The sequence below is a fragment of the Dermacentor andersoni genome, chromosome 2, assembly GCF_023375885.2.
Source record: "Dermacentor andersoni chromosome 2, qqDerAnde1_hic_scaffold, whole genome shotgun sequence".
In the NCBI taxonomy this organism is placed as follows: domain Eukaryota; kingdom Metazoa; phylum Arthropoda; class Arachnida; order Ixodida; family Ixodidae; genus Dermacentor; species Dermacentor andersoni.
Genome location: NC_092815.1, coordinates 83,499,464 through 83,523,031, shown reverse-complemented (window position 1 = coordinate 83,523,031; position 23,568 = coordinate 83,499,464). Strand labels below are relative to the sequence as shown.

The 23,568-nt window shown below is 45.4% G+C and overlaps 1 protein-coding gene across 2 annotated transcripts in view; it reads right to left on the bottom strand.

The window, feature by feature from the left end:
* Positions 1 to 3,189: 3,189 nt before the first annotated feature.
* Cdc27 (cell division cycle protein 27) overlaps positions 3,190 to 23,568 on the bottom strand; it is a 61,608-nt gene continuing 41,229 nt past the window's right edge. For both annotated transcript variants that reach the window (XM_050188643.3, XM_050188644.2), the window contains exons 14-16: positions 19,135 to 19,338; positions 11,159 to 11,312; positions 3,190 to 7,960 (exon numbers count right to left, since the gene is read on the bottom strand). In XM_050188643.3, the coding sequence (XP_050044600.1) occupies positions 7,839 to 7,960; positions 11,159 to 11,312; positions 19,135 to 19,338 (480 nt within the window). In that variant the 3' untranslated portion in view covers positions 3,190 to 7,838. The remainder of the gene's footprint in view (positions 7,961 to 11,158; positions 11,313 to 19,134; positions 19,339 to 23,568) is intronic.

Sequence of the window (23,568 nt, the reverse complement as noted above, 5' to 3'; positions counted from 1 at the left end):
ATGGGTGGTTCGAAAATCTTTGTACCAAAACGGCATCCGACGCTGGACGCCGACGCCGGATTTTCTGCGATACGGCCCTATTGCGTTAAAATTAGCGGGCGACACGGTGCTAATCATTCCACGCGCGGCCGCATGTGCGGAAGCGACGGCTGCTATGGGTCGCTGCCGTAAGGCGCGGGAAACTTCTTGTTCCTAAGCTTTCTTTCTGTCACCTCGGTGTTTGTTGCCCTCGATGATGCCTACATGGGTAAACGGAGAAGTTTATGACGACGTACTCGTATTTTGGTTCGGTTTGTCCGCCGTGAAGCATGCGGTTCGAAGGCGTTTCGCATTAGTTCTAAACTCTGCTTGCCAACTATACCGTTTTCCGCTTCCTTGTCGTCTTGCCCTAGCCACGTTGCATGAATGCCCGAGTGCATCGCGTTGTGTGCGCCTTTCAAGCATAGATTTTGTTGGTTTTGTGTTGCCATTAAATTGCCGCACCAGCTGTCACGCAGTTTAAGGTTTTTATCTATTTTACGAGCGGCTTCGCGAATACTGAACTGTTGCTAGTTGCTTAACGCAGAACTGTCGTTCTTAAAGCACGGGGTTCTCGCCTCGCCTGATTTGTAGTATATCATATTCTTCTTTTTTTTTTCTCAATCATTACAGCTAAGTGCTTTTTTAACAGCTTGATTCTTTTCGCCAGAGGCCACATTCAATATTATGTTGGAAAATGTTTAGAAAAGAGGTTGATGCGGCGAAATGCGAAAGCATCCACGTTCTTAGATTTAGGCGCACGTTAAAGAACCTCCGGTGATCCGAAATACCGCAGTCCCCCACTACGGCGTGCCTCATAATCAGATCTTGGTTTTGTCACGTAAAACCCCATAATTTTTTTTTCTTTTTAGAAAAGAGGTAGCTCAGGACGAGGTTTGCTCTTTGCTGCCGCATATGGTTGTGCTGTTTGACTTTCGCTGAACAATTCGCTTCATGATTGCGAAGTCAATAAAGCTTGCTGCTGTCTGCGCAGACTTATCACGCCGAGTGTTTTTTTCTTTTTTTGCACCCCAGTGCCTTCTTGAGTACATTTTGTAATAATTTTAATTTTTTTTTCATATCTGCGTAGGAGAGCAATGTTTACGCCGCAAAGGAGTAAACCCACCCTTGCCGCATAAACTCGAGTATGCAGCTATTGTATGGAATCCCTGTACTAAAGCTAACATCGATGCGCTAGAAATGATACAACGTAAAGCAGTAAGGTTCATCTTCTCTAGATATCGCTCAACTGATTCCCCAAGTCAGTTAATGGCTGAACACAATATTCAGTCTTTGCAACTAAGAAGACAAATTCACAGGCTTAAATTTCTCTTCTTACTGAGTAACAATAAACTTTCTCCCGAACCTTACATAACACCCCTTACTGCCCGCCGAACAAGACATCGCCACGCTGCCTCATTTACGCCTTATAATGGTAGAACCAATGTCTTTATGTCTTCCTTTTTCCCTCGAACGGTAACGCAATGGAACAGCCTACCTTATAACAAACTTTTCAGCACTGACTGAATAGCGTCTATTACTATCTAATATTAGTGCTTGTTTTTACGAAATCTCGTTTCACTTTGTATCGTTGTGCAATATTTATTGATTTACGCGTTGTAGTAATTTTGAATTATGCACTCCTCTTTTTTTCTTCTATTACATTTCCAGTGCTTTGAAAGTGTACTTGTGAAACAGTGTTTCAATTTGTATCTGCCACTCTCTATGCATTATTTAGATGCTTTACTCATTATGCATTTGTACTTTTTTACATTTCTTCCAGAGCTTCTTTTTTTTTTTGCTCCTTCGTCAATCTATTGTTTTCTTTTTTTTTTTTATGTACCTTCCCCCTCCTGCCTTGGCCTTCTAAGGCCTGCAGTATTCCTAAAAAAATAAATAAAATAAATATCGTGTGGCTTCTCTCTCCAGTTGCATAAAAAAATACAATTTGGCAATACTTTAGCTCTGTGCGTTTCTAAGCAGGTCGCTGAGAGAATTTAAAATTGAGAAAGCCCCATCGAGTATGGCAGTTCGTTGGCATGGGCAGCGCCAACTCGCGCTGTATTCACCCGTGCCTTTGACGACCTCTTTGACGAAGGTGAGTATTTTCCTCAACAATTTCACAACTGCCCTTCATAAGGCTACTTTCGCGACAGTTATTCGGCGATGTCACGTGTATTAAGCGGTACCAAGATCACTACAATGCGTGCACTACATCGCTCCGTGCGGAGTCGGTTCATATAAAGGTCTGCACTGACGACATTTGCCTATTATAAGCGCGAAAATAGTAATGTGGCAAATGTAGAATTCAAAAGGACAAGCGGGACATCGTATTAGTTAACAAAATGAAACTACTACTTAACGCAAGCTCCGCTTCGTAACTGGGCCTCGTTACGCTTGCCTGCGGATCGCAACTTGGTACGTATGCAGACTGGGTTGTCCCAAACTCCACTAACATCGTGTGCATGACCGCTCTCATGGAGACCAGCGCCTTTCCTGCAGCCTTCACCGCAGATGCAGTCTGGCACGCGAACAAAGTAGAAATTACAGCCGCGAACTTCAGCCATCGGTGCTGCAAAAGGTTGTCGTCTGCTATTGCACCCAAGCGTGCTTTCGAAACCACCCGCTAGGTGGCCATCAGTGTTTGTGCACTGCCTGCCCGCGCCCTATCTGGCAGGGAATCTCCGGCGGGTGCAAGGGTTATGCGAGATGGTTGGTGGTTGCACATGCGCTGTCTGCCCACCTGCCTGATGCTGGACGATTTCAGAGATGCACTGAAGCGAGAGGCAGCCGAAGCGTTTGCTCCGCTCATCACGCCAGCGTTGTCACCCATCAAGCGAGAAGTTTGAATGTGCAAGCGTGACGCCTTGCTACTTAATTTAATTAGTGTGTTTCCTGCAATTAATCCGGCAAATAAAACTTTAAAAAAATACATTATGGGGTTTTACGTGCCAAAACCACTTTCTGATTATGAGGCACGCTGTAGTGGGGGACTCCGAATTTTCACCCCGATGAAAATGCACAACAACCAAACTTAACAAATCGAGCACAAAGTGTACACCAACAAATGTAGGTTTTCATTGTTTTTGATCAATCAAGCAGCCAAAACCATATTTTTGGCCAAACGTGCACACTCCACTACCACAAAAACGTGCAATAAATGACAAAAGGTTTGGTTTTACTACATTGTTTTATTAAGCTTATATACAGATAAAAATATATGCATCCTAGCAAACATAAAAAAACTGACTTCATTTCCTAAATAAAGTAAAGCAATATGCAGAAAAAAGATAAAGGAGGCAAGTCTGAAGGAATCATTGTAAAAACATCAATTCAAGTGACAATTATGCTACAGGCAACACGCAAGGAGGAGAAGAACTTAGGTTGCCAACAAAATGTGCACTCTGAATGTTTTCCAAGCAACAATTAATGAGAAGAAACAATATCAAAGAAGTGATGACCTGCAAAAATATATGTACACGAGCTATACAATATATCCTATGTAAATTTCGACACGCGCATTGCATCTTGGCCAAAGAAAGGGGCACTGTTTTCACCACATGAACACGCGCTATACAGTCACTGTTAGCTATCTGCCACTCTAAAATGACTTCCATCTCCTCAAAAAGACTGACTTCCAAAACACCTTCCCGCCCATTTATAAGAACATCGTAAAACTGCAGGCAGCTTATCTGGCTTCACACGATGCGGTTTCATTTGAAAATTTAGAAAAAGATTTCAAAATTTAGGAAAAGATAGAAGAAAAACGCAAACTCACTTTTCACATGGATGTGTACCACTTTCGTACTGCAACACTAACTGCAATCAGAGGTTCTACTGGCAGTACAGTAACGACCAATAGGCATCGGCCTCGCAATGTAACTATAAATGCACACAGAAAAAGGGCTTTCCTTAGGCCACGTTCTTTTAGTTTTCATTCTTCAAGTTTGTGCCAAATCAACCATGCTTTTCTTGAATTACAGTTAAGCAGTAAAAAGTCGTTACAAAATAGAAAGCAGTTCACGATTAAGATAAACACATAAATGCCTAGTCCAAACTTAGGCAGAGCTCCAGCCACAGCAGACAGCAGAAGCAGTGGTGAAATGGCATGCAGGCGCTTAGACTGAAGCCAATGCCTCCTCGTGCACATTGTCTGCAGTAATGCAAAGTGGCGTACTGACAAACCGCACCTTATACAACCACTGCTAGGCAGATAATTTCAACGGCTATTCTATCATTCTATTAGCAGTCAAAAGTTATGCATCAAAGTATTTGGTGCTGAAATGTTGCAAGCTGTTTGTGGTGTTCCGAATGTTAGGTCTACCACAAACAAACAAACTGGACATTTATTTTGCACATTCAACCTATTTAGCCACATGATTCGTTACGTGACAAAGGCACCCATTTCCATATACACCACCAGCACCAAAAATATTTACTTTGTTGGCTCACTGTAAGCCATCCCACTTGAAACAGCTAGGCTGGTTGTTTGAGCACCTGATTTAGTTTATTATTACACTTACTAATAATAGTAATATGCTTTCTAGAAAATGTACAGTACCATTTAAATAAGGCCCCAAGATGATCTAGGCTAAGATAATAGCTGTTGAAGTCATCTACACAGGCAGTGCTTGTACAGGGTATGCTTTGCAAATGTGCAGCTGGGCACTTCCGAAACATGAAGAGTTGTATTTGACCCGTGCTCATGCGTTCTCAACAATGAACCGCTCTCTACATGCAAGCCATGAGAGACTGCGTGGCATGCCATACTGACATCAGAAAAAGCAGCTACAAATAGATAGCAATATTTTTTATGGTGTGCTGAGGAGGCATCCCATAGAAAGGCAGCGTAAGCATAAGCAGGTTGAGTAGTACAACAAATATTGAACGTTGTTGAACTACAAGTGGCTAATACCGACCCTTCAATTCTAAATTGAGCTAGGTGACATTGTGACAAGGCAGAGTCTATGTAGCCAAACGTGGATACAAGCTACATCCTCGCCAACTCTTTCTTGCAGTGAAATTCTCACGGTAGCACAGCGAAGAACAAGAGCAACAGAAATGTCCATGGCTTTTTTTTTCCTTTGAGGCAATGTTTCCAGCGCTTCTGGAAATGTTTAGTTTCCTTATGGACAACAGTAGTACATTTTCATTTCAATTATGAAATGGTGTTTTGCCTAACTCCTTCAAATGCATAGTAGTCTTCAGCCGCAAACAACCTCGCACACATTACATACAAGTGGCAAATGCACCACATTTTTGCTTACAAGTGCAATGTGATACATGGGCTTAACTACTATAATGATCTGATCTGGACAAAGCATGTCATCCAGTTTTCACCCCTGTGTCTAACCCTGTTTCAACTCCCGAACGGGGTATTCACGCGACAGACCAAACTCCACTGTTGAGCATGACGTGGCTGAGCTGCAGCAAATTGCCCCACCAGAAGCTTGTCTGCTTTGTCCTCGTAGGTGCCGTGTTTGGGTGGCACTGAGCCGCACAGTGTTCGTCTGCAGATCTTGGTCCATTGTGTGAATACCCCAAATCTAGCAGGGCGTTACTCATCCAGATGAACTATATAAGCCAGACTTGGGAGCATGTGCATAACTTGTTCCTACACTGTTGTTTTTGCCCAGCCTTTTTGTACACTTATACATGCTTCAAGTGCAATCCTAGCCATATCAGAGAGAAAGCAAGATGCAATATCAGCGCCTTCAAAAGGCTGCAAATGCCTGCTACGATATGCTAATATAACTGGCCTTTCTTTGTTCAAGTCAAGAACTACAATGTGTCTGTAGAAGCATGAAGCATAATAGGTACTTTATTAAACCAAAGTTAGGCACCCCTTTATATATTTAGGATTTCATTTTAAAACATTTACTTCACTCTTTCTGAACACCTGCCACTTAGATTCTGAGCACACCTCCCTATCTAGGATACAAGACTTGGGGGGAAGGGTACACTTAAATTTGGATTAATATACGATAACAACCTGAGGGTTCCAGAATGGGATCAAGGACCTTGGACTATTTGCAGCTCTAACTACTCAGCCACCCAAAAAGTGTTGACACCGAGTCTGAAACTGAAAAAAGCGAGAGAGAAAAAATCGTGTATTGAAGATGCATGCTCCGAAGTCACATCGCCAGTGCAATGCTAAATCCTGGGCTGGAGCCTGGCTTTGCTCGAACTAGAGTGTCGCATCATCCAGTGTTTGTACCTGGTGGTACACACCTTCTATGTGCTCTGCTAACTTTTCTAAAAACAAAATGCAGCACCAAATGTGTCAGGTCTTAGCTAAGCATGCAATAGCAACACAGGTGCTTGCTGCAGTGTATGATGGTCTGCGTTATACCACAAGCTTGTCCATATAAAGTGCATAGGAAAAAATTTACTTTCTGGTGCATAACCATTCCGAATTTATTGAGAACTGCCAGCCTCTGCTTAAAAGGCACTGCTTGAAAACAAGAAGCACTTACTATACATAAGTGCTCCTTAAGATATACAACATTACAGAGACAAACCAATTATTAAAAGCAAAGGAAGCTCCAGAAATGCTGGAAACACTGTCACTTGAGAGAGACCAATGCAGAAATTTAATAAGACATCTAAGGTCACTGTGCTTTCCTGCAACAGACGTACCAAGAATTACACCTAATGAGGTGCCAAATCTGTTGGCATGGTCCAATAAAACTGAAATGCAAAGGTCTAAAAAAATTAGGGTACCGTCCATGCAAGTCAGTAGAAGAATGAAAAATGACGAACCAGACAGCCCATAGCACAACAGTGTTTTGTTGCCAATGTATACTGACGGTTCTGCCACACAAAAGCAGAGGGCACTGGACAGTTGGGAATTGTTACCACCTTCATCTATTGCAATCGCTTGTGAAAAAAATGTTTCCAGGAGAATGCGAACACTCGCACTGTATATGCAAAGTGTACAGAGCTTAGTGCGTGCTTCAGTTTTGCAACACAAAGCAATTCACACTGGAATGCAACTATCACGTCTAAAGAAAACTATGTGTGCCATAACCCTCGTATCCAAAAATCTCGTTATTATACGAGATCATGTGCAAAACAAGTGATCATATAAGACTGCTGGGTATGTGGGCTATGTCGCATCAGAATTATTTTTTTTTATGAGAAAGGCAGATTGGATATCTTGCAGATTGAAGTTACAAAAGACAAATTAAGGTCTAACTCTGCTTACGTACCAAATATCAAATTTTGCGTATTATATGAATGTGTCCAGTCAAAGGTACAATGGCTTTCATTACAAAGCTTACAAGTATGTTCCCACTACTAATCTCTTCCCTCTTAGTTCAACACATTATTTTATTGTTTTGCGTTTTCATGAGAAAAAAAAGGCAAATGCATAAGGAGAACCCCACAATGGTGTGTTTCCATAACTCCACGTCATGACATTGCCTGCAAGATGAGCACTGAACTATGGGCGGGTGTGAGCAAATATTACACCTGGCTTTTTCAAAATGCCATAGCAGAGTGGGGCTACATTGCACACAAACACACACACACACACGTACACGCACACAGAAAAGGATGCAACCAACCAAAACAACTTAATTAAAACAAAGTCATGCCCATGGGAGAAAACACTCCTTAAGGAACTCACATCAACTGAATTCACAGGATGAGGCCCTTGGCAAACGATGTGAATTACAACGCAATGGTACAGTTTCTCAGTAAAACAGCCTAGTCTCATCTCTTTCCTTCAGATGTTCACCCTCAAAAGTCTCTCACAGACACTACCAAGAAGCGACGCGCAGCGCAGTTTCTCATGCCCAGTGCTGGCATGTATGGCACTAGAATCCTTCATCACTTTCCATTGACTGAAGCTGCATGTCGTTCAAGTCTGCCACAGAGCTCCCATGCGAGGATTCCGGGTCTATGGGATTCGACTCGATGCTCCCAGAGTCGTCAACCGCTGAAATAGCAAAATTCATTGAGGTAACTACTTGGGTTCGCACAACCCTGAGGCAGCAAGTCAAAAGAGGACGAAACACACTGCCTTGCTATAACCACTTAAATTGGCACTCATTAATCATGCACAAATCACATACTATCAAAGCCAAAAGTTGACAAACTGTGGCATCCAAGCAAACATTGAATTTCCAAGCAGTTTGTGACTGCAGCCAGTAAAACTGTATGACATAAAACTGTATGCTGTTTGCATATTACCAGTACAGGCTGGAAATACGAATACCAAGGTGCATGCCTGGGCTGTGGAAATATTCAGCTTTTCTCTCAGATCATGTGGTCCGTAAACTTTTGATGCCGACTGTAAACTTTCTTAAAGGCAATCTCTGTTGAAAGAAATTCTCTGATAAGCTATAAACTGTTGTGAAACCTTTATGTAGTTCCTCATATATTTCAGTACACTTCTATAGTTAAGCAAAGTTCTCACAGACAATTTCTCATGATCTCTTTATATTGATGTTGAGGAAGCTTATTTATTTGAATTTAGGATGCACTTGTGCTCTAACTGCTGGCATGTTGGAATAAGCACAGATGAGTGTCCTGTGTGCCTAGAGTCCTACACAGTCCTACAATGATTTCCTCTGCAGCATCTTTGAACATGCAGCAAACTCCCTTTAAAGAAATCGGACCAAGATCCATAACTGGTCAGTTTATTTGCAACATTTACTTAACACAGTTTGTCCTCAAGTGGTTAGAATGCCTAGCGTCAGATACCTTTCAACACATTGCTAGAGTTTCACATTCCAAGTTTTCATTTCTGAAATCAGTGTCTTTTACTATGGCTTCATTTCAGATAAAAGTAAACCAGTATTCATAAGCAGGTGTTATGCAATTATAATTTAACAGTTTTGCAATGATATCTGTAACGTCTCAGGGGAAGGGTAGCTTATTAGCGTATTTGCATGTAAATAATGCGACCACGAATATAATGTGAGATGGGGACTTTTGTCCTCTCAGAAAAAAAAAAAATATATATATATATATATATATATATATATATATATATATATATATATATATATATATATATATTACTGATATTACTGAACTATTACCAGTAACCTGGTAATAGTTCAGTAATATCATATAGCAACTGTATTGTTGGATTTGGGCTTGAGTCTTTAATTGCTTCTACTCGATTTTCCGCTTCTGGAGGACTCCGGAAATTTCGACCACCTGGGGTTCTTTAACGTACACCTAAATCTAAATACATGGGTGTTTTCGCATTTCACCCCCATCAAAATGCAGCTGCCGTGAGCGCATAGCGATGTAATACTTTGGAGAAACAATTGTTACCACGCAATGTATGCACTGCGCTTGTCAGCTCAAAATGGCCAGACCTGGTGAGGGGCCATTCAGAACTTGTCTGAAATATGACCAGAGCCAAATATTTATGCCATATGTATATTCCTATATGTGACTGCAAAGGGTTAAATAACGACAATCTACAATCAGTCGCAGGTTGAGAGTGTAGAGGCAAGTGTTCCTCAATGGAAACATGTACACGTACGCCAGCAAATCACCTCATCTGAGTCCCGCTGTCCTTTCCTATCCCTTGTATATGTGTCTCCCCCTTTGCTTCCTTGCCTCGAAGCCCCTCACCCTGGGCGAGAAGCGTTTAGTGGACTGGGCGTGAGTGATAGCTCTGTGAAGAGGTCAATCAGTCCATTTAGCCTTTCCTGGTACATCTCTAGAGTAGCACCCACAAATAAAGAGAAGGACAAGGTGTTGGCAAAGCGGTACTTTGTGTACCTGCTACTGACCTTTCTCCTAACAACCTTTTCAAATGACTTGTTTGTGCAATGAGCTGTCTTTGTATCCCCACTTGGAAGATTTTGGCTGTTCATGGTGCCACATGCTCATAGTTAAGGAACAGCTAAAGCTCCTCCTTTTCATGCTGGTGGCATTTGAAAGAACTACAGTCAACAACTGATTTTTCGTACACCTGGCGATTCGGGCGCCTTCACGGCATCGCCACGTACCCAACAGTGTCAATGTATAAGGACATCTGCAATTTCATATGCTGAAACCCTTTGCTGTCCAATTTTTCTGACCTTTTGATGTGACCGTAGGGCAGGAACAGCATTAATTCAAGCCACCACTGACTCCACTTGATTATCTCGCAGCCTCGAACCAGTGCTCTCGTGTCGACCTGCTAGCAGCCATAGCAGTCGTTTTGTGCTGTCGTTCGGCCTAGCTGCTTCGACAATCACTATCAAGCTTCCTGCTGTTCAGCCCCATGTTCTCCATTTAAAAGATGTGCCACAATCAGTAATGATGCCGAGTCCACCTTCATCCTCAGTGATAGCATCAAAACATGGAAAGCATGGCAAGGGTCTTAATCATTGCATAATGCCAGCTCCCAAAAGTCAGCTTCGCTGCAATAAGGCAGTATTACGCAGTAAAACATACACAATGTATCGCAGTAAAGCTTTTTAAGGGTGCACACTGTCACTGAACATAATATGTCTTGCTAATTATACACTCATGCACCCACCGTCTCCTGTCATGGTACAAGCACTGGTATGCCTAAATTGTAGTGGCAGGCTTTTAAAGCTATTTCAGACGTGGCTGTGGCAATATGAGCCCTTAAAGGCAGTCAAAGGCTTGCGTTCATTTTATCGAACCGCCCTATTTTTATGACGTTTTAGACGTCCCTAGAGAGTATGAAGCATCCAACTGTGACTCTAGTCTTTGAAACACATGTGCGTGCGACCCATAATCCATAATGGCTGCTTGTTGTGGCACCACAAGGCAACTGTGATAAGCTTTACAGATGCTAGCAGCAACTACGGGTGCCACTTCGAACTTTTTTTTTTACTTGACCGCGGATGTGAATTGGCATTTGTGGTTTGTTGATTAGCTGCAGACTGCTGGTTCTAGTAGCTGTCAAGTTTTTCCTTGCCACCTGTTTGTCACACCGCAAGCAGCCAATGTGAAGCACAGGACACGCGCGCTCATCTGTTTCCTTTCATAAAGGCAGTGCGTGTACAAATTGCATGCACATCAAACTTTTTGTGAGAGCCCTCACCTGCACTCTTGGATATCACCGACTATAGCTTGGCTGAATGTGAAGCTTGATAAAAACAATAGATGCAAGGGCTTGTAAAAAAGAAATAATAATAAAGGAGGAAACTGCACTTACATAGTTGCTGGACAGCAGCAATGTCCTCTTCATCATGGCTGAAGCGCTTGTCAATGGACTCCTTTATCTGGTTGTTGGCACCCTTGGGGTCTAAGTCCATTGCCCACGAGAAGTTCATCAGGGCTAGGTGGGTGTTGCCCAACTTCTTGTGAACCTGCATAAGAGGCACAACCAAAACCTGATGTCACGCACAAAAAATGACATCCAGTCTCAATTTGTAGGGACGATGCTTTTAAAGCCATTTGCTGCACACGAAGCTGTAACTGCACCTTGAAGATATTAGCCACACCAACATACTAATTTGCACCTATTTTGCCAAAGCTTATGCAACGTTCTTGTCAGGGACAGAAAAGCTTGGCTATTATGCTGAAAGTGCTTTTTAACATTAACATAAAACACAACTTTTTCATTCAATTGTTAATACTGACGCATGTACTTGTTCACCTTTCTCCGGTGACTGCTTTTCACCAGCTAACAAATGTTAAACGTAATCACTCGACGCAGGATACGCCTGCATGTATCGAAAGTTTCTCGAAGGTTATCAACAGTTCTATCTGTTGTCTGTTGCCACCGAACCTCGTGTAATCTGATTACCTGATCCATTTACACAATTTTAATCTGAGAGTCTCAGATTAATCTGAGACCCACAAATTGCAGAGCAGCGAGTCTTGCACCCTGCTATCACAATGGAAGGTCGTTTCGTCAAGGGCGTATGTTACATGCGGTAAACTTGTTAAAAGGAAACTCTAATGTAAAGATCCATCCATGTGGAGGTCGAAGTTTGTGGGGATGCGTGACTCTCACGCCTCCCCTGGGATCTGGTTTTCCCGCATGGCTCGTCTCCTGCAGGGCGGCTTCGTCCGCCGCGTGGCCTGGCGCCCGCGGCGGTCGGAGTGGTTGAAGCGCAGTGCGAGAGATGGCGCTAGTGTTGCGCTGCGGCGGGGTTACTTAGGCGCGGGAAAGAAAGGCTCTGGCTCTGGAGCGGCGGACTGACGAACGCGCCGGACATACCGCGCGCGCGCGCCAATCCATGCTGCTGCGAGACCGTCTGCGTGGCCGCCTTGGAACGCGCCACCGATTCGCGTGACCGTACACGCCAACGACCAGGCGTTGGGATCCAGCATGGGGCGAACATATACGCTCGCTATGAGGGGTCGCGGTGAGTCGGACTTCTAGATTTGTCGTGCACCCATCGGCATGTTTTATGGATAGCAACTCGGCTAGCTGGCATTGATCTATGAAAGGTGCAATAAATGCCCTTGTGATTGTGTGCACTACTGTGTTGTCATTCCTTTGTCCCAAGAGTACGGAGGAGAACCCCTTATCTCCCACATCTGGCGCCCAACGTGGGGCTCTTGGGGCATCGGACGATAGATTTAACAGTTAGTGCTTCGTTCGAGACCTTTGTTTGAACCGAAGCGTAGGCCTAGAGTGAATTTTGATCGCTAGCATCGGCGGCGTGCTTTCTTGAGCGAGGCGACGGAGGCTGTAGTGTGTTTGAACATGTCAACATGCTAAGCCTTTTCGCAAGTGTTTTTTTAATGACATTCGTCGGTACGAGAGCCACGTGGTCTGCATCCTGGGAGAGCGAGGCTGAGCGCCCGCGGAGCAGTGGCAAGCCTGACGCGAATGAGTACGGAAGCCTCGTGGGTGGTCCGAATTTCTTATGTAAATAGCTTCTTCTATCTCTTTGACTCGGATGAAGTTGCGGCTCTGGGAGCCGGGTGGCCGCGGGCCACGGGTGCCACTACGGGCTGACTGGTATTGCGGCCTGGCACCGGGCGCTCCGACACCGTCTGGGACGGTGGGCGCTGTCAACTCGGATGCTGTGTGCACCGAGCGGAGTAGGACCACCTAACAGAGCTGACGTCTCCTCGCGGCTGCCTGTTTTGCGCCCATTTTGGGTGTTCATTTTGGATGCCAGTTGTTGTCAGAGTAGCGACGCTTTAGGCCTAAGGCTTTACGAAGCTGCCTGTCGCACGTGGAGGGACACAATCTGGTGGACCGTGGCGTTGAGGCGTTGCAATTTGCTTCCCCCATTCTATTTAGCCTCGCACGAATTGAAATTACTCATTCGACTCAAGGAAGCGAGCTTCGTTCACGTGAACTTAGCATCTGAGTAGCTGCCCGATCTTTTGCTAGCCGAGTTGAACATCGTACCACGTGGGCGATGCCCATGCAGAATTCCTCTCCCTTGCACTACTGTAGTGTTTGCCGAGTGTGTTGATTGTACGCAGCGTGATTGGAGTCACCCCTGGCTTGCCGTCACCTGCACATCGTCTGCGCTGCTGCTCCGGACTACGATCGAGCCACCCCGGGCGATGGTGATGCTGTGGCCAGTTCGGCGCAGCGACTTCGGCGGCCTCCTGTATCCAGCTCACAACCCTCGGCGGCGGACAAAAGAGCCGGCGGTCATCGACAGCTACGGCTGCTCTTCCCAGCAGGGCGCGTCGGCGCGAGCGACGCTTGCTCGTACCGACTACTGCGTTGTCGTTTCCGGAGTCCTGGCCTGGCATCGTGCCATCAAATCTGCAAAGCTGTTGCTGTGACCGGCGGACGGCAGCGGTGTACCCAAGGACAATGTCGGCTCCCATGCTATGGACAGCGTGTGGACATTTCCTCAGCGCGGCCACTGTTGCATGTACTACCTTGTTCGCGAAGCACGCGTTGATGTTAGACCGTGTGACATGTTTCGCCAGAATATGTAGTGATTTAAGGTTGGGGGGATGTGGGGATGCGTGACTCTCACGCCTCCCCTGGAACTGGTTTTCCCGCATGGCTCGTCTCCTGTAGGGCGGCTTCGCCCACCGCGTGGCCCGGCGCCCGCGGCGGTCGGAGTGGTTGAAGCGCAGTGCGAGAGATGGCGCTAGTGTTGCGCTGCGGCGGGGTTACTTAGGCGCGGGAAAGAAAGGCTCTGGCTCTGGAGCGTCGGACTGACGAACGCGCCGGACATACCGCGCGCGCGCGCCAATCCATGCTGCTGCGAGACCGTCTCGCGTGGCCGCCTTGGAACGCGCCACCGATTCACATGACCGTACACGCGAACGACCAGGCGTTGGGATCCAGCATGGGGCGAACATATTCGCTCGCTATGAGGGGTCGCGGTGTGTCGGACTTCTAGATTTGTCGTGCACCCATCGGCATGTTTTATGGATAGCAACTCGGCTAGCTGGCATTGATCTATGAAAGGTGCAATAAATGCCCTTGTGATTGTGTGCACTGCTGTGTTGTCGTTCCTTTGTCCCAAGAGTACGGAGGAGAACCCCTTATCTCCCACAAGTTGGATTCTTTTTGGCTGCTCACAAAATCCTAAAATGCAGTGGTGTCGTCGTCCTTCTTGTGTGTGTTGTTTTTGGCGCAAAATCTTTTTAGTATGCGATAATGAACAGCCGCTGTTGGCACGAGCCACCCATATTCACAGCGAGAAAAACTGAGAGCATCCTACTCATTTTTCCTTCATGGCATGTACTTTCATTCAAATTTAATCTCTTGTTTGACAGCATCTGCCAAACCAGTGCCGTTTAAAGTTTGTTGGCATTAAAAATTTCCAATGACACAAGAAGCGACTGCGTCTGCATGGGGAGAAGTACGCTTGCAGAGGCACAGCTCAGCACAGCTTTCAATATATCGAATATAGCGGTGAATGAGAGTTGGATGTACAAGCAGTACAACGCTATACTTTAGCATCGGATTTTCAAGGAGATTTTACAATTGTTCAATATAGACACAGGGTGTCATCCAAGTTGACATTTCAAAGTTCCCTGAGTTCATCAGGCTTTCCCTGGGTGTCTTTGCAAAATTCCCTGAGTGACAAAGAACTTTGTTTTATGTCAAGACGGGCTGACACCATGTTGCCCAATGCTGCAATCTAGTAAGCATGTTAAAAAATAAAGTTAACCATAATAATAGAGTTAACCCAGATTGAATAGTAAGGAGTAGTGTTTATCTTATTCAGAAATAAAACAAAAGGGTGGGGTTAGAAAAATGCACAATAGATATCGTTGCAAAAAAAATGGTAAAATCCATTGCAAATCGAGTCGGCCATTTTCAAATACGAATAAAAAAAAGACGCATAAAGGAGCAAATGTTTTCAAATATGAGCTATTGCTATCAACTGATAGCAAGCTCATTGGTATGAGGCCTGAACTTTGTCACTACAGTCGAACCCGACTATATCGAACCCGTTTACATCGAATTATTCCATATATCGAACAATTTCTGGACACGGTATAGTTACAATGAGTATATATAGCAAAAATTACGCTTACATCGAACAAAACTAGTAGCGACTCCCGATATATCGAACGTCAAGCGGCGGAAAGTGCCCTGGAAGTTGGCTTTCCCTCGCAGTGACGGGAAAGCCCGGCGGCGCGGCTCCATCCAACCGCTCTCCCTACGTGACCACGCTATCTCGGAGCCACCGACACCCCCCTACAAAGAATGATCCTTGCCCGCCCGCCCGCAGCGCTTGCTCAGACAGCCAATCAGAGGCTCTTGTGCCCTCGTCGTGCAAGATGGCGAAAGCAGCGAAAGTGCGAGTTGTCTCGCTGCTTATCTGATTCATTGTGTGCGCCTTCTCCCTCAGTGTTGCCGTGATGAAGCGGCAGAATTCACCTTTCGTCGTGAAGCTCGAAATCATAAATCGGGTCGAACGCGGTGACAAGTCGGATGTCCCCGCAACGTACAAGATTCCGAGGTGCACTCTCGGCACGATCTTGAAGGGGGAAATTAGGGCTAAAGCGGCCTAACTCGCGACCCGGTGCCCGTAGTTATGCCCGTGGCGCCCGACGCGTACGCACGGCCGTGTACGAGTGGTTCATCCAAAATAGCTTCAGCCGTACCGACTTCCGCGTGCTCGGTGATGACTGTAAATTCTGATTAATGCGACGAAGCCGTTGCCGTTGCTGCCGAAGTTTGGAGCGAGCTGTCAGAATTTCCTGAAGCTGTTGACGAATCAACGGTGGACGAGTTTGTGAGCGCAAATGATGGTGTCGCGACCACGGGCGAGCCCGGAAACGAAGACTACATTGCTGACATCGCGCCGAGCACAAGTGAAAATGGGCGCAACGAGGAAAGCAAGGACAGTCTTTGGCCCACATCCTCCGAAGTGATTGGTGCGCTCGCACTAGTCCGGTGCTTCTGCGCGAATGCGGAATGTTGCGGGCTCAGCTGCTCCGACTCCTTAAACAAAGTGGAAAAGTGCGTGCCTCGCACGCAGCGAAATTGCCCAAGCAGAAGAAAATGCAGGACTATTTCGTGCGAAACTAAGCTAGTTTCATCAATAAAGTGATTTTATAAATGGTATGTGCTTTTATAACATCCAATTATTTAGCAGGCTTATATCGAATTATGCTCTATATCGAACTGATAGGCGTTTTTTGGCGAGTTCGATATAGCCGGGTTCGACTATAGTGAGATTCTCTCTCAACAGTTGGTAAGTCAACCTCAGCTGTCCCGACATACTCTCAGCCCGCACGCAACACCTCAGTGTTGCATTTCCGTACTTTAAAGAATTTATTTCGGTTTGGATGAGTGATACCTGCACCTTGGCATCCACCAACACTGTTTTTTGAGCTCAAGCTCCTTCAAAGAAGTGGCGGCACGCTTCCTTTCCCATTCATTCCTCAATGCTTAGGTCGTTTCTATTCTTGTCCTCCTGCCACCACGTGTTCACCCCATGGACGACTTGAAGCAGCCTCTTAGTCAGCTGTACAGTCAACGTCTGATTTTTCGGACTCCCTAGGGGCCACGAAAACGTCCGAAAAACCGGGCAGTTCGACAAAAATGAATGCATGCCTTTTACTGCCCTTAAGGGCTCAAATCGCCAAAGGCACACCCGAAAATGCTCTGAAGGCCTGCCAGTACACTTATTAGGCATATCGGTACTGGTACTGTGACAGGAGATGGCGTGTGAACGCGAATGTAATTAAGGAACACATACTGTATCCCGTGACAATTGCCCGTTCCCACACCTGTTAAGCTTCCACCGCAATGCTTTCGCGTATACTTTACCACGTAACTTTGCTGTATAGAGGCGATGCTGACTTAAAAAAAAAACGGAATTATGCAACGCACCGTGCTTTCCGAGCTTCGAAGCCAATCGCGAGGACCACAAAGATGGAGTTGATGCACGCGAATATAATTAAGGAATACATACTGTATCCCGTGACAATTGCCCCTTCCCACACTTGTTATGCTTCACCGCAATGCTTTCGCATATGCTTCACCACGTAACTTTGCTGTATAGAGGCAATGCTGACCTTAAAAAACCGGCACTATGCAACGCACCGTGCTTTCCGAGCTTCGAACCCAATCGCGAGGACCACAAAGGTGGAGTCGATGCTGTTTCTAACAGCAGCAAATTCTTTCAATGAGAAACACGGCACAGAATGGCAAGAAGCTTAATAGCAAACGTTGAAGCAGCTAAGCCGTTACCGCGGTGGTGGCTACGGCTGCCAGCGGATCTGCGTGCGAGAGTGCTGGTTCGAGGTGGCAAGGTAATCAAAATGGCAGCGGTGGTAGCTTTGAATAATGCTGTTTTGGACCTGTGGTCACAGCAAATGTCTGGAAAATCGAACGGCGATGGGTTCTCATGTCCGAAATTTCTTATCATTGACTCTGTGGGGTATGTGGTGGTGCCACTAAGCCGTCCGAATTATCGGGCATCCAGAAAGTCAGTCGTTGACTGTGCACTGGCAACTCCGCCAGACATGGTGTCAATGAGGATTCATTACAATTCCTCTCCAATACTCGAGCCAGCATTACCACGACTTTCATTCCCTTTCAAGAAAATTACTGCTCATTTTCCCTGATAGAAGCACAAATTTTTCCGAGCATTCCTGAGTATTTCCAGACTACTCAAAATCCCAGAGAATTCCCAGTTTTCCCGGTTGGTAGACACCCTGTACACAATACTTTGATATATCTAAGTTTGATATATCCAGTGTTGACTGCAGCACCATAATCAAGGCGTGTGTGGACAAGGCTTTTATGAAAGTTCAGGAGGCATCTCCGATCACTACCTCATGTTGTGCGAGACAGAATCTTTAGAAGATTAGTTGTTTTCAGACATTTTGTCCTCAGTCATTTAAGACAGGAGGTAAATGTAAGATTAGAGTCTAAAATTATTCCTAGGAATTTGTGTTTGCTGTTTAGAGAGCTGATCTGCATTGATTGCGACGCATGGGACTGACGTTAAGCCTCGCTTGTTTGAGAATAGTATGCAAGTATTTTTCTGGGTGTTTATCTTAAACCCATTTTCATTTGCCCATTTAGAATTTTTTCTTAATTCAAGCTGCACCTGTCATTCATAGATAGCAATATTGCATCATTTGAAGCCTGCCTGCACATCACTGGCATATACAATATAAAGCATTGTGCGTGGAATGAATGTATGCAGTGAATTCATTAGTGTGCAGCTGAGTACACCCCGTTCCACAGTGCACCAGCCTCTTGTTAACGGTCCAGACAAGACATTGCCCTCTCTTACATGGAATGTGCAATTAGACAGGAAGCTTTCAATAATGCTCAACATGTAACCACGGATACCCAGGGCAGAGAAATATTCTAAAATTCTGATGTGTCATGTTGTATTGTGTGCTTTCCAAATGTTCAAAAAGACAGATAACAAGTACTGTTCATGTATGAAGGCATCCCTAATATTTGCCTGAATGAGAAGTAAGTGGTCGGTTGTTGATCTGCCTTCCCTCATATGGCCTAGGTATGGGTTGAGCAAAACAAAGAAGGCATAAATAATCACATCATTATAAGCATAAATACAAAATCAGAGCACACAAGCTATATTTTATGCCTGACACTCAAGCTTTGTCATGCCTATGAACAATGACAATTGGCTGCAAAGCTGTTATTACAACTAGATGCGGGTACACTCTGAATGCTGACAAAAATGGGAGAGAATCAATAAAAAGCCACGAAAAAAAATGTGTAACAAGACAGCCCAGTTGGCCAATAGTTACCTTTCCACTTAGGAAGTAAACCAGCGACTCCTTAGGAACAAGCTGCTTCAGCTCATCCAACTCCTTGAGCGCCTCCTGGTAGCGATCCACCGAGAAAAAAATGGTAGCTCGCTGAAACTTGCAGAGCGGATTCCTGGGTTCCATTGAAATGGCCCTGTTTAGGGTTAGAATGGACTCTTCTGTCCTCTTCAAGGAATGCTGCACCTGTGCACAAAATTAGAACCAAACAAAATAATCATGTGGCAATCCTGCTCAAAAGTAGAAATAGCCTGCTTATGCATGTACAGTCAAACCCACTAATAACGATCCTGGATATAAAGAATAAGTGGCCATAACAATTATATTTCACTGCACTTACAATTTTCTGACCCTGTCTATAGAAACTGTACCCGGACACAGATGAACTTAGTTGACAAACTTCAATATAATGAAATATTAAAATTTTTATCACTTGTCCATAAAACACTATGTACAGCAGGACCTCATTCATACATTTCGGAAGTGAATAAAAAGAAACTCGACAAGAAACACACTACAGCGAACTCTCACTTGAGTGAGCTTCAAGGGACCCAAGGAAATAGTTCCCTTAATTGAAAGTTCACTAAACTGAATATTCACTAGAACACGGAATCGCACAGGGCACAGCAGACATCGAGTCAAAAGTGTAAAATGCAATTTATGAAGTTATGCACATAAATATATACGAAGTGCATAACAGTTACGTTGCTGACTATCTTATTTTGAGAAAAAAAATCTAATTTTCATTTGCACTGGTGCTCTTAAAAAACAAGAGGTAACAAAGATGTCCAGAGAGTGTTTCTTTTTGTGTATTTCCTCTGGCACAACTTGTTGCTGAGACTCTAAGTCTCACAACTTTCCAACACATCCTACAGCCTCAGCTAGAATTACAGGATTTGAATCTGCCTCTGACATTGCATGAATAGGAAAACCACTGAAGATTTTCTAAAAGTTCGTTATTTGGAAATAGTCGTTAACCCTTTGAGGGTCGATTTTTTTCGCCATATGCGACCGCCCAGGGTCTTTCTTTTTTTTTGCAGATTCCAATTCTTTTTGGGGACTTATTTCTACAAAAAATTTACCGTAACTTTTCTAGGGTGACCGTAAAGTGAGAAAAAAATATCTTGCGTTGGTGTATATGTACTCTTCATTCATGAATAACAACAATAAAGAAGGAAATAAACTTATAAGAATTAAAAATTTGGTGCATTGTTATACACATAGTTCAAGGCTTTGAAAATGTGCACACGAGAATATTTCGCAACTCTTACCTGTTCCTGCTCTTACACTAATATTTACGTCCATTACATAATCGAACTGCATAGGTGCGCGCACTCAAGAAAACCGTTTCATTGTGTGCCTGTCAAAAAAGCAAAACGTGTGACAAACTTCCGCTAATCTTCACCTTATCGCCAACCAGAGGCAATTAGCTTTCGAGAGTGTACAAAAAAAAAAGAAAGCAATGAAAACGCATGCACGGCAGCATACTTCCTATGCGCACCAATGTGAGCACTAAATGATCGAGTGACAGGCGGTCGCCCTTTGAGCGATTAGTAACGAGATAGCCATCAGTTTTGCAAGTGAAAGAAGCGGAAACCACCCGTGGAACAAAACCCAAGGCGCCGCCTGCACACGCGCACAGCAATGTGCGAGCAGTAGTATATAGACGCGCGGGAGCAAATTAGCGCTAAAACGAACCATGCAACAAAAACCGAGAGAGGGAGGCGCGCGAAAATAATTCCCCGTATTCCCACATAGTGGCAGCACATGATAGAAAAAAAAGTTAAGAAATTGGCGCGCTTTTTCAATGTACAGACGGCGCCGTAAATATACGGCATCAACCATTTTTCGACTTCTTCGCGGCGCCATATATTTACGTCATGGACCCTCAAAGGGTTAAACTGATGTTCGTACAACTGAGAGTTTACTGTAACCATGAAAATGCACCATCTGAAGTCACTAAAAAATATGGCAGACTGAACAGCAGTTGACATCTATGTAATGCAAAGCGTTGTGCAAAATGCTACAGCTTGAGATGTCAACACCAAACTGGAGGGGCCAGCTGGAGGGGCCTGAGTGGCCCAAGACGTGCTGTTTTTTCGGCAAACTTACGTTTGCGTTCCAAAAATTTGACCTGGGTAAGCTGCTGAAACGAAATCGAGCTGGTGGGCGACGCCGGAAAACGATGGCACCAGAGTGAAACAAGAAGCTCACTTCACGCTGCCTGCAGCTGGGAACATCTGCACATTTGGATTATGGCCTATTAAATGCGTGCAGTACTTGTCCAGGAGCACTACACCCCCGAGCTATGAAACAGATAGGTGAGGGTGCTTGTGAGGTGAGAGTGGCAGCGTAGGCCGATTAAGAGCTCCAGGTGAGGCAAGGCAAGGTGCAGTTCTTGGAGGCCACGCGCAGTTGACTGTAGTTGCCAGCGGAAGGACCAGCTGGTGGGAAAGTCACGGAGTGCGGTAATACAGTGAATGTTTGCGATGGACGTATCATTACCGTCGTTCGTTACAAGTGGGGGCTTGTCCACAATCGACACGGACATGGCAGCAGTGAACATGCCTGAAGATTGGCTGCAGCATCTCTGCGTGCAATGTGAGCAAATCACGGCAGCAGTTTGACAAAAAGGTTGATGGCAGCCAAGACAGTGCCAGCAGGTTTTGTGACAGCAGCAGTGGCAGTTGAACAGTCAGGCGGTGTCGCTCTGCACTCCGCAAGAGGTCAGCTCCCTAAATAGAGCAGATTCAACAACATTCAGTCCCACAAGAAGCTTTTAGACCGGCTGCAGACATTTTGTTTGGTCATCAGTGTTGCCACTGCCAAAGGCTAACCCACATTGTGCCTGCTCTTCTGGAGGGCAGCGCAAAGTTGGGATGGCACTTCGTGACCACATTTGCATTGTGGCAGGAATTTACTGCAGCCTTCATTGTGGAACTCTCTTCTATTGGCATGAAGCACTGCTAAGAACTGGGTCAGTGCCAATAAGAACTTGAGCTCCATCCGCAGCACCAACAAGAAAATTTAAGAGAATTTGTTTACATGATCACAGCCTATTATGACTGGATCGGCAGCAAAGTTTTGGAATCGGAAAAGGTTGGCCGCGTGCTTCAGCAAATGCCCCCACATCTCCAAGATTTGTTAGAAAGCAAACAGCTTGTCAATCTTGTGGCGTTGGCTAAGGCAGCTGACGGCCTCATAGCGCGTGCTTGGAGGCGGTTGCAGTACAAGCCGCTGCCATGTCCGACAGACCTAGTGGCAAGGGACCTTGCCTTCCAGTCAACTGTAAATGTGACTGCACTGCCCGGAACGCAGCCCAGAGTACTGACGGTTGCGGCTGTTGCACCGTTTCAGTCTCTATCAGCAGCATCCTGTTGGCCGTTGCATCCCGTGGCGATACAGCCATCCTACCATCGAGACCAGCTGCACAGTCTGACTGCTCGTGCTGTAAGGCCACCTTTCGCAGCGCCGTCACAGGGATACCAACAGCGCAACATAAGGAGGTCTACCTGCCGTCGCTGCGCAGGTGTCGGTGACCTAGCTCACGACTGCCTACGTCACTGCATTGCAGGTAGTGGCTTCAGTTGGCAGCAAGGAGCCCCTCCTGGAGGTGCCCCCCCCAGATCAGGAATACTACATTCTAAGCCCTACTGGATACAGGCTCAAGTGTGAGCTTACTTCGAATGCCAAGGGCAAAGGTAGCAGAGGAGACAGGGGCCAAGCTAGGGACACAGGTGTGTGCACTGTGCCGGGCAACAGATTGGTCCCAGTTTACCAGATCCTTAAAGTGCAAGATCCAGTGGGCTGCAAGCAGCCGCAACCAGCCCTTCCTTTGTGTGCCAGACCTATGTCGAGACATTGTTCTCATCGGAGACTTTTTGAGTGCTACAGGCATCAATGTACATCTAGCACAAGGCAGATGCACTATTGGCACGGACCCACAATGCATTGTGCCGTTCACTAAGCGCAACAAGGGTCCAGCCACAGTGCTCGCAATAGAGGAAGATAATAGAGGTGTGGCAATAGACGTGTACAAGTCTTACCACTTGCACACCCTCTTCGAAGAGGTTCTTGAAGCTCCCGACATAAGGAGTAGCATTCCAACCAAAGAGGGCAGGCACTGCACTGTAGCAACAAAACTACAACCAAGCATGAAGTAAGTGCTTGATGACTTCAGCCCTTTGTTCACTACAATTCCTGGGTGTAACACCCAGCTCAGCAATGCATAGACACAGAGGATGGTGCGCCTGTGAAATGCAAACTCCGTCCAGTGAATGCTAAGAAGAAAATCATTGAGGGCTGCGTACATGACCTCCTAGAGCAGGGTCTTATAAGGCAAAGCAGCAGCCCTTAGACTATCATCCCCTTGCTTGTCGCAAAGAAGACAGGAGGCTACCGGCTTGCTGTAAACTA